Consider the following 18,052-nt stretch of genomic DNA (forward strand, 5'->3'; position numbering starts at 1 on the left):
TTGAGCGAGTTTTGAGTGATTGAGCAGATCACACAGGTCCGCAGAGTTAGTGAGACGTCTCGAAGAGGCAAAAAAGTGAGTAATTTGCTATTATGAAGTACGCATTCGCGAAAAATTCATTCACAGTTCTGCAGCCCCGTTGATTCATTAGGTTTACTGGGAGGCTTCAATGCACTATAGCGTTAATCAAAAATAGCTATAGTTACTGTTGCTCAAATTGAAATAAAATTTATTCATATGAAGAGGCATTCATCTTTAGACGGCATAATGAGGGAGGGAATTAACTAGTCATTGCTGTCCCCATAGGCCTTTTGACGACCAGGACATAGTAGGTTCATAATCGAAAGTCAGTTTGTACTCCACGTACATACAAAAGCTTGTTTTTTCAATATTAGGCCCAGATTTCCCAAACAACCATTATTATCAATAGCAAATCTATGATAAATAAGCCCTAAAGTGCACAGTGGCTATATTCACCTAAATAGCCACTGAAAAAGGATGTCACAGGACGGGAACTCATTTTAATTAAAAATCAAGGTATAAATAGGTATTGTTCAAGAGTTAATTCGTATAATAGACAAGCCCTAGTAACCGTCGCCCATAATAGTACAGCGTACAGGGTGTCCAAAAATAAGTGAAACCCACCCAAATCTAAGTGAAGGGTTTTATTTAACTTGGGGCACCCTGTATTAATGTAATCATACAAAATTCATCCTCAGTATAGGCAGGTCTAAGGAGCAGGATAATATTGCATAGGGAACATGATCTGAAGATAAATTATTAGTTCAATCAATGGTAGCATAATAGAAGACTCTCCTGGGCCCCGAGTCTGTCTTCATCAGAAACTAATGATAAATGGGTGCTCCGGAAGTATGTGCAAGATGTCGCACAACCTGAATCCTAACCTGTACACACATACTATATTCAGGTTGTGTGCCATCTTGGTGGGCATACTTCTGGAGGTCCGATAAATGTTGTCATATAATATATAAACAAGAGATTGGTGATCAAGAAGGCCAAAACGAAGTTGTATGGATATCTTTCACAGTACCAGCAGTCAGACCATGTGATGGAACCGCGGCAGGTAACTTAGGATGACGTCATCACACAAAACTTTGAAGTGAAAAACGAATTACATGGAGATCACAGATATTTTTGAAATAAATAAAAGTAATGGCCATCTAGCGACAACAACAAGCTTTAACGTAGTAATTGATCCATTGGTTGGGGAGGATGCAAGAACAAATCGATCCATAGGTTCACTTTAAACTGGATTTATAACCAACAGCCTTGTGAGTGGGTAATACGCGGAAAAATTAGTTTTACTTTTATAAATAGCCATGAATGGTAACACCTTCATAGAACAAGGATTGATTTATAATTGATTATTGATTATAAAGTTGGTACAGGTATTGTGCATGTATATGAAAAACAGATAGGTCTAGAAATAGTATAATTCTGCATAGAGGCAGGCCCGAAAAAAAGAGGAGGAACTAGTTAAATGATTTACTCATCTAAATAGCCATCATCCACCCTCTAAATAGGATAATTCTGCATAGAGGCAGGCCCGAAAAAAAAGGGGGGAACTAGTTGAATGATTTACTCATCTAAATAGCCATCATCATCATCCACCCCCCAATAAATGGGATAATTCTGCACAGTGGCTCAAAAATGGGGGACGAGGGGACAAATAATTTACTCATCTAAATAGCCATCATTATCATCCAACCCCCTAAATGGGATAATTCTGCATAGTGATTCGAAAAGGGGGGACGAGGGAACAAATAATTTACTCATCCAAATAGCCATCGTCATCATCATCCACCCTCTAAATAGGATAATTCTGCATAGAGGCAGGCCCGAAAAAAAGGGGGGGGGGGGACTAGTTAAATGATTTACTCTTCTAAATAGCCATCATCCACCCTCTAAATAGGATAACTCCGCAAAGTGGCCCAAAAAGGGGGGACGGGGGAACAAATAATTTACTCATCTAAATAGACATCATCATCATCCACCCCCCTAAATGGGATAGTTCTGCATAGTTGCCCAAATAGGGGGGACGAGGGAACAAATAATTTACTCATCTAAATAGCCATCATCACTAGTATCATCATCATCATCATAATCATCATCATCGTCATACATCAAGCCCCCAAACCCATTATCTAACCCTAGCAGGGGCAGAGGTAAATGAGGCTGAAAGAAAGGAGCAAATAGGTTGGGAACAGTTTGTAGCTGTGAATTGCCATTTACTTCATTACGATTTCGCATCATGTTGTTGCAACCTCGGTCGAACTCAGCTCGGAGTTTGGATATCTTGTTGGTAATATCTTGGTTGTGCTTCAGTTTCTGAGATTCTCCAAAACACCATAATGCTTCTACTGGTCGGCACATTCGTAATTCGACTTCTCCCAGCTGTGCAAATGCTCTGAAAATATAGAATTATGTTTGTTTAGGACAAAATATTGATTGGAGTTAGGATCACACGCTTGCCACTGCACCTCCCCTTCATAGGTTCGAATCCCATGGAGGATAATTAAGTGCGAGAGGATTACTGGATTCCTACGCATTGTAGGGTGTTTATGAAACCTGCAGTCGGTTATAGATTTCATAGCCAACAAGTCATCAAAGCTAAACATCAAAATATGGCTGTGGCAGCATCAAGCGGGCCAGATTGAATTACATAACGGGCTGTAGTTTTCCTATGTAAGGTATATATATACTCTCGTTCAAAGATAGTACTCCTGAAGTTTTGACATTTCCAAGTACCGTAGTCCACATTAACATCACTCATGCTATTTACGGTTTGCAAGTATACCCTGAACCACCCCTGAAACTTCCCCTATAGGGAAACAGACCAGCAGTCAATATCTATACCAGGGGTTCCCAAGCTTTTCTCAGGACGAACCCAAAGACAACTTTCAAGTATCCAGTGCGACTCCAGATTGTAATAACTTGTAAACGTAACTCAATGCATCTATTTGTTCATACAGCTACAGACCAGCGATGATTGCTAGAGCGTTTTGAATCAGACATCAATCATTGCTGTGCTGTAGATGTAGTGTAAATTCGGGGCTCCCGAAGTATGCGAACCAAGATGGCGGACATCGGAATGTAATATGTGTACTAGGTTAGGGTTAGGCCATAATTTTAGGTATAAATACTACGGGAGGCTCTTGGCTAGTCTTCGAACTGATAATAGGACTAAAATAAGGAAAATTTGAAAAAAATTATCGCCTAACCCTAACCTGTTACGTTCCGATGTCCGCCATCTTGGTTCGCATACTTCGGGAGCACCAAAAATTCTTTCAACTTTATTCATTTAACAATTCTCTGTGAATTTTCTTGTTTAATAACATTTACTTGTGTTATATTTGAATTTAGATTCATTCTAAGTGTGCTTTAGATTTAAGTTCAATAAAACCTTATATACTACATTTCTCATGCATTACACAGATCGATATATATTTAATTGAAAAATAAAGAAATTACAAAACAAAACAAAAACTGTTTAAAAATTCTTTTATTGGGAATGGTCACTGTTTAATTTTAATCAATTTCCTGTATCTGGGGATATATGATATCTAACCACATACCAAAGAATTTTACAAGTTAATGTTTGGTATGTGGTACCGATAATCATTTTTAATGAACACCATTAACTGATAACAAAATATCTTTACTGCAGAGTACAAACAATTCTACTCTGCAAATCAACGACGTCTGACCGTGCCATTCCATAATGTACAATCAAACAGTGATGTCACAATAAGCACCTACATTTTCTATAGCTTAAGCATAGAGCGATGCCTATGGGCCTGTTTTACAGTAAGCCATGGTACAAACTGCTAAATTTAACATAGTTTGTCAAATCTTAGATGATTTGTACATCCATCCTCTACCATACCTCAGCGACACCACCGACCCCATGAGTCATGACCTGTTTGCGACCCTACCTACTTATCACTCCGACCCAATTTGGGGTCGCGACACCTGGTTTGGGAAACCCTGATCTATACAGTGATGAAATTTCTTACTTCCCAAAGATTCAGACAAGTCCTGGTTGGTTTGACATGAAGATGGGAAACAAAGCTCTTTCAAAAAAAGTCGAAATTGACTTTTATTAAGATCTCGCAAGCTTACCTTGATTTGAGTCTTTCCTCTCCTTCCTCTGCCAGTCGTAACGCTTCATTGCACTCTGCTTTGCATTTTTCTAACTCTCCTTGTGCGAAGAAAACCTCAGCTATGTCAAGATGATACAGCATTTTCTTTGGCTCAAGTTTTATCGCCGACTCATAGCATCGCAATGCATCACCGAACTCGTAACGCTTGAATGCACGTTTTCCAGATTGTTGAACTTTCGTTGCCTATAAAAACACAGGTTTGGGTGTTACGTCGTAGGTAGAAACACAATCACAGCCAGCTTTATCTATGTGAGAATGCAGCAATAATTATCCGCTAGTATGTGGCAGGCATGTATGTAATTGGTGTATTTTACAGCCATAAATTAAAATTCATTGATGACTTACTGAGTGCTGTATATATGAAGGCCTGGCCATATGGCTAAAGTCTGCCTCCGTGATTTCACCCACACCTCTCCACCCCCTAAAATTTCAAACATCCCTCATCCACGAATCTTGAGGTGCGACACCACACTTTAAATTCCTAACTTGAATATAATTGTATTTGAATATTCATAAATTAGTGAATATACCAGTGAAGCTGATCAATCAATTACATAACATATATTCATAAGTTACAAATAGTTTCATCGCTAATAGCACAATAACTACCACCCTTTAAAATAATGGATACTCCTGTAGTATGTGTACCAGGTTAGGGTTAGGTCATAATTTTATCCCGATTTTCCTTATTAAGTTCTATTATGAGCTCGGGGACTGTCTATGTTAGCCAAGTGAATATATTCATGCCCATAGGTTTCGGACCCTTTACACAACTTGATGTAAAGAAGGCAAACTAAAGTTAGCTAGTTACCTCCATATTGGTACACATACTTCTGGTGCGCCCTAAAGTGAGCTAGGGAGCATATTGGTCTGCCTTCTGATAGCGCCAAAATGAGAGAAATTAGATTAGATTGACAATGATAACTACCTGGGCATAGAGTGTCTGTGATCCTCTATCTGGCCTCGATCTTCCAACTTCATCGTTGACACTGTTAATCAAAAAAATAGATTTATTCAAGCTCGACGCTTTTATTATCCTGCGCGGGTTAGTAGGATTCAACTTTGTGGGGGAGAATTGAAGTGAATGGGGTCCGGACATTACAGAATATTTTTCCATTAAATAAACGAAACGTTAAATAATGGCTCGCAAATATAAACACAAATGTCGCATATTAGCACCAGTACGACAAACTGTATAGCTGTGTATATAAATTGTATCAAAATCATCTGAAAGTACCTAACGGGGCTTTTGCTGCCAAAACAAACAAGCAGACGCGGTCCAAATTAAATAGTCGAAAGGGCCAGATTCAGGCCCGCGGTCCGCCAGTTGAGTAGCCCTGCTATAGGGTACACCAGGGGGGTCCAAGGCTGTCAGCTCCGCGGGCCACAAAATTGTTTTTGCATTGTTCGCGGGTTACAATAGTGCCAAGAATAGGTAAATAGTGCAATGAAAAACAACACTTTTATTGTGCAAAACCATAGTTATCAGACATGACCATTCTAGGCTAATAGAATCCGCATTCGATTTTTAGTTCTCTATGATGCCTATATTATTAGCATATATTCCTGACCAAAGATAGAAAGCCAGATAATAATTTAGGTTGCCAAGCACATCATTCAACTTCGCTAGTTGCCTCAGCCAGCCATAACACTAGTCAATCCAGTGACATTAGTGATGTAACAATATGTCAAAAGATTTTCCTGAATAATTTTATTACGAAACAACACGGAATGTTATTTATTGATTACTCTCCGAATTTGACGCGGGCCACAGATAATGAAGCGGTGGGCCTGGGTTTGGACCGCCCTGGGGTACACCATCAAGTACATGCATCTTAGATGAGTAAAAATCACTATTTGCTAATTACTTATCGATCTTAAGATCGGTAAGTATGTTGATAGGTATTTGTCTGTATGTTTGTCTGTTAGATGCACGCGATATCTCACGAAAGCGAGGTCGAATCCGCTCCAAATTTTGCATTTATCATAGCTCGGATCAGTAGCCTATTGATTTTCGATGAATTATGTCGTATAATTAGCGAGTTATTAATTAATTAGTGATGGGACACACGGTGTCACTATGGAGTTAAAGCGCTGTTTTGGGGGATCCCCTAACTTTCGATCGATAAGTCTTCAATCTCTGACCGATATTCTCGTTAGGATATTAGTTAATTATTAAACAATAAATTACCCACTATGTGAAAGGAAATTTATGAATACTAATAATTATATACGGTACATAAAGAAATGCACAATGCTAATAATAATCCACTACATCTAAAGCAATTAACTGGTCAAATAATCCCATACTCGACATGGACTGGTAACCGGATAAGAGGCCGTGGTTCGCCATAAGATTAGGCCGTCTTATTAGATTTCTTTTACACACAGAATAAAATAAGGAAAAATCTTGGAGTCGGCGAGAAGAAAGCTGCTTGTTCAGAGTCTTGCACGGGATGTGAACACTTCCTGAAAAATCACTCACCCTACTGAGACCTCAAAACAGCTTGATTTCACTCCGTAAGTCCTTGCAACACCATCACAAACTTTTCTCAAATCAAAATTTATATTTTCTAATCGTTCATCCTCATTTTTGATCTCCTTCACAAATTCTGCTGATGCAATGATCAATTCAACGGAACGAGTAAAATTTGAGTCGTCAAAGAGTTGTTGCTGAAGTTTCCTGTGTGAATACTTTAGATTTAAAATACCTTTACTTTGAGTGTGTTTTCATCAGTTAATTCAAGCGCCAAGTTTAATAATGAAAAGCGAACAAATTATGGGACACGAATAAATATAAGATAATTCTGCACAGTCACGCTTCATTGATTTCAAAAATATAGATGGGAAAATATCTTAGATCTTACTTTCTGTTACATAGTATCCGCCTTTATTGTTACATAACAATAAAGATCGACCTACTTGCTACAAATTTGCCAGCTTAGCAAACATGAGTGATTTGTTAGTATTTCAAAGAAAAATCAGGCAGAGATGAGGAAGAAGAGTTGACATTTTGCTTTTATTCCTCAGACCTACATATCAACAATCTTATCAAAACAGGATAGGACTATTCAGACACACTCCGTTGAATTTAGATGCATCTAAAAACACTCACTTAATTTCCTGTAGTAAAGTTGGTACATCTTCTGACGGAATCTGTACATTTGGCAACAATTGATTCAATTCTGTCAGAAATTCTTCAGCTGAATGAGAAAAAACACAAACTTTGCAGTTAAGAGAGTTGACGAAGTCAATAATTCACCATTTATCAAGGTTGCCACTCTATTTCTGATTCAAACTCCACACGAGTGTCTGATGACCTCTGACTATGAACATAGCCAGCCCAGAACTTTAAGGAAGACCAAATTTTTTTTTGTATAATTACGTAATATTACGCTTACTCAGGACTTCTGCTCTGAAAACTGAATGATACCTAAGAATATCTTGAAGATCTCTCAAGAGACTCACTCCGCTGTGGAAGTTATCCAAGGTATACAAGAGCGCATTTTCATATTGGTTGGTTCATTTGGTGTAAGGATTATTGATAGCAGGCCATGAAAAGTCAGTTTTCAGTAAATTGTTCAAGAATAGAACAAAATAGTGTTGGAAAAAGCGTAAGAATTTGGGTCTCACTGCAAATGCTGCAATGAAATCGCAATTCTTTCCAATTATGGTACTTGCTATTTTGTGAAGATTATATGCTATTCTTAATTATCTTTAGAATACTATCTCGTTTAAGGATCCATGTGGTACAGCACAAACAGATCGAGTAAACAATGAGAAAGAATTTCTACCATCAATTTCCAAGCAAATTCAACACAAAAGTATATAACAGTTATACATAACAAACCTTGATCAAATTCCTTCATCTCATAAGCAGAAACACAGAACTCAAGAAGCTTCCACAGCTTTGCGTTGTTGTCTGCTGAAGTTTGGATTTCATTCCGCAGTTTTATCAGCCTCCATGTTTCAGTGCTTTTAGAGCAGGGACCTAGAAAGGTATAAAAAAACATAAACCTTTAACTACTCCCCTAAGTTTCAAAGTTTTGAAGTTTGGGGGGGAGAGAGAACTTCTGGAACGTTAAATCCTAAACCAGTGGTTTTCAAACTTTTCAGAGTTGGGACCCACTATTTATTACCACAGCTTATGGCAACCCACTTAAATTCAACTACCGTGCTTCCTCGAAATGAAGACCTGGCCTGATAAATAATAAGATAACGATTTGAATTTTCAAAATGATTTTAATTAAACCCTACCCTTAAAATCAATTTGAAATGTGTGGGAGAGGAAAGGTTCATTGGCCTGAGGTAAGGTGAAGATCACACGGTTCACACCACTATTCAAGATTGTGTGATATCACAATGATGATATTTGTCACTTGATTTTTGTATAAATAAAAACAATGGATGTCGGTTTTTATATAATGTTTAGTAAAAAATCTTGTGATTTTCTACAATGTAATTTTATTTTTGAAAAAAGGAACACAAAAGACCTCTTCCAAAAAAACCATAATATTATTCTTCAAAAGAAAATAAATCTAAATCCTGTCTAAATTTTGGGGAAACACGGTAAGAAGTGCTATACAGTGTACAAAACTGCTATGCGTAAAAATGACACATGGTCATTCTTTGTGTAGCAAATTTTTGTTCCTTTGAGAAGATCGTAAAAAGGAAACTTTCACAGATTAGAATTCAGATTCAATTTAATTTATTTTGTTTTTTTTTGAAGATTTAGGTATTCGAGTCGCTACCGATCCTAATAACCAGTATAATTAACCAAAGCTTCCTACATCTTTTCACGACACACTAAGATTCCTTTTGCGACCCATAGTTTGGGAACCGCTGCCCTAAACTATAAGCCATTTGAAAAAAAATGTCTTCAGCTATGATATGGCCTCATGTTGGCTCCTTACGTTTAATGTTAGAAACTAGCTTATCATACATCACTAATTAATTACTTAACGATTTTGTTTGGATCAGCTGGATGCCCTAGGCCAGGGCTTCCCAAAGCAAGGGTGTGACCTCAACCTCTGCACTTGTAGCTGATATTTTCAAGAAACAGAAAGCTAGCAAATGCCAAAGTTTTTCTTGGAGTATGATGATACAAATACCATGGGCAGATGATTGCTGGACTCCCAACCGCCACAGAGTGGTTCATATAGCAACTACAGGTTAGTAACAGCATCTTTTACCACAACCAAGTTTATGCGCGAGAGGATTGATGGACTCCTCGCCGCCGTACGGCTTCCTCCACCATCAAGTCCATGCTTCCGAAAACAAATAACTGGCCAACTAATCCCATACCCAGCCTTGACTGATAAGCGGGCAAGAGGCCACGGTTCGCCCTCTTACTGGCTTTTCTCTTCTCCGGGATAAATATGTAAATTCTATCCTAAGTCCCCCCAAGTTTATAGCAACCCAACTGTTGGGGGTTCACGAAGTGGTTAGACCGTCTTGTCGGCATTTTTTTTCCCCTGGATATTTATCGAAAAATTTATCACAGTCTCACCAATAACACCCAATGGCTGAGAATTTTACCTGTTGCCAGATTTCCATTAGCTCTGTCCGATTTTTTCTTCTTTTTATTAGATTTTGATTTCATGCTGGAAGAAGAAGTTGAGATAGCAGGTGATGAAAGTAGGGCTGGTTTCTGTGTTCTGGTGGATAAAACAGCCAGTTCAGTCACAGGATAGAGTGAACTCAGTCAGTAGTTTATTTTTTACCAAAATGAAAATGCACTCACAGTGAACATAAACTTAAAAAAAGTTGAAAATGACATTTCATGGTGAACGCGAAAAACCAAAGTTGGTTATCGAGCAGCGACACCTGTGATAAGAGTCTTACTTGTACTGATTGTATAAGAAATGGAATCAACTATCTACATGCCTATGCACCATAAGTGGTAGTACAAATAAAATGATTAAAGTATAAAATTTTAAATGGCTGGGATGACCATCATTACTTTTATTGGGTTTCAGCCATTTTATGCGCCTGGTTTCTTAATACTAACAGAGAGGGAGAGATTAATTATTTCGTCAACAAGAAAACAAGCAATAGGACAATAAAATTTATACAAAATACACAAGTTAATTCGGTATAGACTGGGGGGAGCGATACGCTCATCAGAGTCAGCTCTCAATGTTTAACAAAGCCAACAAAAAAAAGGCAAAAGAATTCGATATATGCATTACGGTTGAGGAGCTAAATAAATCAGTCAATTACTATCTCAACAGCTGTACATGCTCCACTAGGCGTCTGTTTATTTAACATTTATAAAACAAAACTCACAATAGTCTGATCAGAGTAATTTTCAAGTTCTTTCCCTGAATTTCTGGGAGGAATTTCTGAATATTTTCCTTCATTTTTCCAATAATTTCATCCAAAATTCTTCGTTTATCTTTCCTTTCAACATCAAATACAAAGGAACAATCTTTAGGATCCAAAACCCAGGCTGTGATCTGAAAATTGGATGTTTCAGTCGAAGATGAAGTTCACACGTTTATCCCTGGGGGAAAGAGTCGCTTTCCCAACTCCCTCTCATCCAGTTACTAGTTTATGTTAGATATGGGAATAGTTAAGCAGGTATTTGTTTCAGATGCATGGACTTGATCAGTGGCGCAGCCAGGGGGGGGGGGGTTCGGGGTCGAAACCCCCCCTTTTGAATTTTTTTGAAAACAGAAAAAGTCGCCGATAACGCGTGCAATTGCTTTCTGCTAAAATCGCCGTATGTTTTCATCAAGGCGGCGTGTTATTTAGGCCGTAAACGCCTTCTCGTTGGTATTTATTCTCTCTAAATCACAAATTTGTGCCACGGGAACAATTATAATTATTTTATTTTTGTACTCACATGGAATTGTGAAAACTGAAAAAGCGTGCAATTGCCTTCTGCTAAAATCGCCGATTGTTTTCATCAGTGTGTTATTTAGGCCGTAAACGCCTTTACGTCGGTATTTATTCTCTCTAAATCACAAATTTGTGCCACGATAAACATGATGATTATTTTTGTACTTTGCAAGGAATTGTGAATTCGGTGAGAGTTATTATACGTTCATCGGCGGCGAGGTTCTAAAGACAAATGAAGGAGTAAACCCGCGATCTAAATTTGACTGAAAATCGACAATATAAAATACTGAAAACAAAACCGTAAACAATAGGCTATAAGATTTGTTGAGTCCCGCGACAGTCTAAAAACGCTTTTCTAGTCTAAAAACGCTTTTGAAAATCGCAAAATTTCGTGTGCCCACGGCACACATTATATTTCCTCGCTGTTTAGGAACATACCGCCATTAAAATCGAAACACGGTTAATTGTGGGTGGGATCCATTACTTTAAAATTGTCGTCGAAAATTTTAGTGTTATCATTAAACAAGGTTGAAAACGCGATTTTTTTCCCTGTTAGTGATGATGTATAAGATAATTAATCGGAAGTATATCCATCAATTTTTATTCTACTGAAATAAATTTTACTCCATGAGAATTTACAGCAGATTTACGGATTTTTCGAAAGCTTTTATCTTTAAAAATAATCAGAGTAGCAGCATTGCGATTGAACGGAGTCAATGTTACAAGCACATCTCAAATTTGTCGAATTCGCAAAATATAAAAAATACGGATCAAAACAATATATAATAGGGCAGTTTACCACACAATATATAATAGGGCAGTTTACCACACAATTTTATGCGGAATTCCGTGGTGTTTTAGAGTGGCTCTTGTTTTGTCGGCGCAACCGCAGGTTAAATTGAAGACAATTAAATTAATAAAGCAGGACATTTTAAATATGCCCTTATCGGTCATGGATTGGTTACCTTGCGCAAGAGAAAAATCATTTTTCGTTAGAAAAGTCGGCTCTTTTAACAAGTGACGTAATCGCGGCGACTGTTCGGCGTGAATTTCGAGGCGGTGAATTTGTATTTTTGATTTATTGGTATACTTTATATCTATTTTCATTGTATGAAGTAAAATTGTACTAAACGTGATTTTATATCAGATATCGAGATTTTACTAACGGCGATAACGAGGTCACAAGATTGCAAAAATACGTATCAAAATTAAATATATCAGGCAGCTTATCTCATTGTTTTATGTCCAGGGCAGTAATGTTTTTATTTTGACGTAGAAAGTCGAGACCGCGAGTTGCGTGGGGAACAATAAAATTAATATATACGTAAGGACATTTTAGAATCTCGTAGTTGTCATGAATTGAATATTTTACGCGATAGAAGCTGAAAAGGCGGCTCTATTAACGAGCGCGTGATCGCTGTGACAGTTACAGACGGAATTAGTAATTTCCGATTTTGAAACCTCCCCCTTTTAAAAATTCTAGCTGCGCGCCTGGACTTGATGGTGGAGGAAGTCGTAACTGACTAGTGGTTACATGAACCGAGGAGTCCAAGAGTCTACGTCGAAGAGTCCAGCAATTCTTTCGTAAATGAATATCCCCCCGAAAGATATCGTAAACTGGTGCAGAATGGAATGCACCAACCGTCATTGTAGGTATTCAGGGAAAAGAAGTAGCGTATAGCAATACTTTTGTAATTAATTATTCCATACAGGATTTGAAACTGGGGACCCCGCATCATAAAAAGAGATGGAATGGAAAGCATCAACCGCCATTGTAGGTATTCAAGTTTATTCTGTGTATGAAGTCCAACCATTGTGCTTACCTCTGGATAAGACTTGTACAAGGCCCAGATGAAGAGAACAGCAGGAATCCCAGTCTCCAACAAACCATCAATCTCATTCTGATCCGAGATGAAATGGAAAACCCATGATCCAAATCTAGATATTGGAACCTGCAGAGTAATTTTTAAATGTCACTCATTCATGTTTTTCTCATTGAACAAGAAGCGAGAAAATGGCAAAAGAATGCAAGAGAATTTATGTTTAGGGATGAGCAATTCAGAACACAGAATCCAGAGGAAACTCACCTTTAATTTACCGATTTGCAAAACCTTTCCAGTACAATCCAGTTCATCCTTCTGAATCCCGCTGAATTTGACCTGAACTTTTATAGAACCAGCGATTAACGAAGCACATATTGAATAAATTATTCGAAGGTATTCAACAATCATAATTTTTCATGCTTTTTACGATTAATTTAGGTTAAGTCGCATGCTAAAATAAATTTAGTGATTGTTAGGATAACAATAAATGTTATGCATAAAATATTGGAAATTAAGTATTGTTGATGACCAAGCGATCCCAATTCTACACTTCATGCAGATTAAAATACAACCAGCTAATAAAAATCAAGTAAAGGATGATGTGAATATAAATTATCATAAAAGTTTACCATGCAAAAAGCAGAAGCCAATTGAAGTCAAAGCAAAAAACTTGCTAATATCAACTAAGAGTTTTGAATTTGCTCAGAAACTTATAGATATAAGAAAATAATAAATGCAGATCCTTGATGCAGAATGAAAGTAACAAAAGCGAATCGAACAAGCAAATGAAATTATCAGGAAATACAAGGCGAATGACTAGTGTTATCTAAGGAATTTGGTTAGTTCAACGTCACAATAACTACTACATGAGAATGATTTCTTGGTGATAAGTACCAAATCATTTTCGAATATCTTATGATTTCAGAATCTAATCAACTATTTTTTTCGAATCGTATATCGAATACTTGGAAGATATGTAGTTGCATTGTTTTATCATAATGGGTCCTCCAGACACATAAATTAGTGAAAACACATAATTTATCACTCAGTTGACTGACTGACAGTAAGAAACATGTTTTACCAATAACTCACTCGGAAGAAAAAAGTCATATGCTACAATTGCATTTCAAAAATTTGTCATGAATTAAAAGAAGGGAGGGATTGATCTCGAACTACAGGTGGATAAAAAAACCAACATGATGACAATTCAAAATTCCCATCCGAACAAATTCGAATAATTTACTATTCGATTCGAAATGCCCTGCCCTAGTGATAAGATAGCATGAGATATACCATATGCTAGTGCTGGAGCATAAGGTCTAATGTGTTTTCCATTCTTTCCGGGTATCACATATTTCTAACCCTAACTGGGGTGACAAGCAGTTGACCTCTCATTAAAGTAGCATCGATTTGTTACATAAATTCATTAGTATTGATTTTAAGTACTGTTTTTAGTTCATTCTGATTCCATAATCAGCATAGCAAGCGATAAAATAATTGATAAAAATAAAAAAACAGATCACAGAATCGGCAGAGCAAACAAAATCCTAAGTAAAGGTTCAAACATTGAAATCAAGCATTTGAATTGAATGGCATTGCAGAAAGAAGTAGCGCATGTTTTATTCAAAGATTCTATACTTTGAACAAGATCATAACTTATAGCCTATGTATTATTTGTGGTTATTCTAACTTGCACGGATCTATCAGACATAAAATTCCACGTCCAATATTCGCATGCCTACAAACACCACTAATTTACAAGCCTTTTCATTATATCTCACCATATATTTCACCAAGAGATTCTTCTTTAGATTCTGCCATTATATCCAAAAGCACAATATTTCCAAATTTATATCTTGAACATATTATTTCATTACATATAAATGACTGAATTCCAAGTACAAATTCCGTAAAAATAAACTCCAGAATTTTTCAAGTCAGAGGTTTGGGCAATACTCAAAAACATGTGAGATGTTTGTACATGAACCTAACCCTCTTGAAGAATCGAAAGTCAATAAGCTAGCTCAATCTTGTGGCAGCCTCTCATCTCTATGATTACCACTCCGGTTCAAAGTCAGAACTTGTAGGATAAGAATTTAATATTTATTAATTTCATTTTTTGACAATGATATTTATCACTACCTGATGAACCAAATGCTGTTTTTTTGTGTTAAAACAATAATATTCATCACATTTGCATTAAATGTCCCCATCCAATCTTATCTCCATCACCCAAATACTGTTTGTCAAGCAAGTAAGCTTATTTCAGCACTATGATATACAGCATAAAAGTAACACATGAAAGATGAAAAACTGCATATGGACAGCCATGGAAGCATAAAATATAACTACATGCTAAACCAGGAAAAATAAAGTAACTGTTTCAATAAGTACTTATTTTCTGTTCTATTACCTCTGATTCTACTGTTATACTAATAAACTTATATAAATACACTATAGATATTTCAACTGGAACTATCTAATTTTTTTTTGTAAATACAGTCAATTAGGAGTACATTTTCATCATAATACTGGTACAGTAATACAGTAATATATATATATATTTTTTTAATGTTTCCACAATGTGGATTAATCAATAATTAAAGAATAAATAAAATAATATAGGAATATCAATAAATAAGTGTATACAGGGACAAAACAAATACATCATCAGCAGAGTAGTTGTTCCATAATAGTCCATTTTTCCATATAATAGTCCATTGGTATATCCAGACATTAATCATTAGTACAATATTTCTTCATTAGCATTAATTATAATCATGAAAACATAAAAAATTTATTAGTTTCAATACTAAGGATCACTATGCAAAACTAATCAGAAACTATTCAGAAGCGGTACAGTAATATTAATTTGAAACCTAACTGATTCACCAATTTCATAGAATAATTAGATCTGTATATTATACAATACAATAGTAGATTTAGGTATGTAGCCAGTAAATTCTCTTTAACTAACTAACTAATGAATTCTGCCATATAAATTATTATTAATAATAAGGCTCATTGCAAACGTAAAATCAGCGTCTTTCATAACAGACAACCTCGACGACGAACGCAGAAGACGAAGTGACTTATTATTATTATTACGACACAGGACGATTGCGGAAGAGTAATTACGCACATTGGGGGAATCCCCTACAGCGAAAACAAGGTAGGTACAGTATTGTCGAGATCACGTTGCGTCATTACTTTATTAGGCAAAAGGTGGGGGCTCGTAGTGCATTGAACAAAAAAATGATACGTTCAAACGCGTAGCATGCGATACTCTATTAAACTATACTGTAAAACGTGCCCGGTGGCTGGCGCTCTATGCTCATCGTATAAAGAATAAAGATACATACTTGCTATCGCACCAGAGATCCTGGGGTCGGGGATAATTTACAATCGATTCCGATCCCAAACCTCGAGAATCTAATTTTGATAACAAAAAATCTGGCGTATGCTAGCGTCGTTTAAAGAAATTATAGTAAACTAAATGATTTGTGATTTTCTGACGAAAATATTGACGACTTTTAAAGGTATAAAATTCCGACTTTAAGGAATTTGAAAATATAACATTGGCCCAGTCAAACACCGACATCGCTGCTGGTTATTCTTGTCGTGAGGGATAAATAATATGTAGAAGAATATCGACGGACTCTTCGCCGCCTCACGTATCGCTGGTCGGTCACGGCTTCCTCGCCATCCAAATTTCCCGGATAATAAATTTTGCCATACGACTAAGTCGTCCATCAGTTTTCTTATCAAATGTCATGTAATAGATTAGAAATGCGTGTGGTATTACACGTCTGCTTACCCGGCGTAGATATGACTCCATGCGAAAAAAAGGTGCGCACTATTGGGTTACTCAGGGCGCATATTGCCGACATCATCAGTAATTGGGCAATATGCAAACGAGTCGCCTTATCGAACAACTAGTCCTAGGGATTAATATGAAAGACATAGATGCGAGCGCGTGTACGTCCAGTTCTCCATATTGCAATAGGAGGCAAGAATCAAGGTATACTAATTTCGACTACTAAAACTGAACTATACACCCAATCGGCTCCTTTTTTCATCTGCAAATAACAAAGACCGGAATTCAATGGTAAAAATTCAAATATACCAGAATCTTGTTTTTTAATTGATATCATGAAAATTCGAGACATCAGATTAGTATAAATTTTGACAATTTTTCGATTGTTACCTTGATCGTGAGATGGCATAAGATGGATAATAAATAATATATAAATATATATGTGTATTGACTTAACGCGCCTCGCTTTACCCTGAAATACTGTGTTTACAATTCTTCGTTACATTGTTAGTATGAAGTGTATTTTGAATATGATGAAAACTAATTTCAGAAACAGGTTCAATTTTAAAATCGTCAAGATCTAGTGATTTTATCATCGGCCATTTATTTGTAAAATTGTTTTTTGACGTCATTGATTAGGTAAGACACGTATGTTCATGAACGTAATCTCGTTATATATTATTCACCTATATTTAGATCAAACAAAATATTGAAATATGCCAAAGATATTGCACTGGAACACCATCTTTATCCAAAGAAATTTTTAAGGTGGTGTGGGGTGTCAAATTTACTTCCGAGGCAAAGTGTGAAGTCTTCACTGAATTTAGCGAAAAATGATCTATGTGACTGTGAGGTTGACACAACTATTAACGCAGCTAATATCTCAAAAATTGTACGAAATCGTCAAAGCAGAATTTGAGGTTTTACTTAAATCTCGTACAAAATCATGCAATTACTCTAATAAACTATGTACATTCACATTTCACACATTGTTAACGTCCTCTACCGAATGATGGTATTTTAAAAAGAATAACTTCAGTAGTAGCGAAGCGCAGCGCCGTTGAATAGCTGGCAGTCATTTTTCAGCAAAATTCAAGACCTGAAGACTGCAAGAATTGAGAAAGACTTCAATTCAGCCATCCAAAAAAGCTGAAAAGCGATGAATGACTTGAGACAGTCAGTTCAGCAGTTAGGATCAGATTACAAACACCCATGCCCCAATGACTCCCAGCAATTTTACCAAAGTTTCAGAGTTGACTTAATGACATATATATTATAATGACAAACCGTGACAAATCAAAATTCAGAAATATAAAATAATAAATGAGCAACGATACCGCCGATACCGGTAAATAAGCATACAGAGATATTATTTATATCAGCCA

At 36.6% G+C, this 18,052-nt stretch overlaps 1 protein-coding gene across 2 annotated transcripts; it reads right to left on the reverse strand.

Moving 5' to 3' along the window:
• Positions 1–650: 650 nt before the first annotated feature.
• On the reverse strand, positions 651–15,365 carry LOC120333979 (uncharacterized). Of its 2 annotated transcripts, XM_039401409.2 has the most exons (11): positions 14,632–15,365; positions 13,115–13,191; positions 12,851–12,979; positions 10,473–10,642; positions 9,723–9,841; positions 8,035–8,175; positions 7,300–7,387; positions 6,670–6,867; positions 5,113–5,173; positions 4,144–4,367; positions 651–2,428 (listed from the first exon to the last, which is right to left on the reverse strand). In XM_039401409.2, the coding sequence occupies exons 1-11, from the start codon at positions 14,669–14,671 to the stop codon at positions 2,077–2,079; spliced, it is 1,599 nt and encodes a 532-aa protein (XP_039257343.2). In that variant the 5' UTR covers positions 14,672–15,365; the 3' UTR covers positions 651–2,076. The 2 variants fall into 2 exon arrangements, with proteins under 2 accessions (XP_039257343.2, XP_039257342.2); XM_039401408.2 differs by lacking the exon at positions 14,632–15,365 and having other exon boundaries at positions 13,115–13,748.
• Positions 15,366–18,052: the final 2,687 nt, after the last annotated feature.

This window comes from Styela clava, chromosome 15 (assembly GCF_964204865.1).
Source record: "Styela clava chromosome 15, kaStyClav1.hap1.2, whole genome shotgun sequence".
In the NCBI taxonomy this organism is placed as follows: domain Eukaryota; kingdom Metazoa; phylum Chordata; class Ascidiacea; order Stolidobranchia; family Styelidae; genus Styela; species Styela clava.

Coding starts and splice junctions, on each gene's coding strand:
- LOC120333979 (XM_039401408.2), bottom strand. CDS start 13,258: ATGATTGTTGAATACCTTCGAATAATTTATTCAATATGTGCTTCGTTA. Junction 9,842..10,472: donor ATTACTCTGATCAGACTATT/GTGAGTTTTGTT, acceptor TTTATCCACCAG/AACACAGAAACCAGCCCTAC. Junction 7,388..8,034: donor GATGAAGGAATTTGATCAAG/GTTTGTTATGTA, acceptor TTTCTCATTCAG/CTGAAGAATTTCTGACAGAA.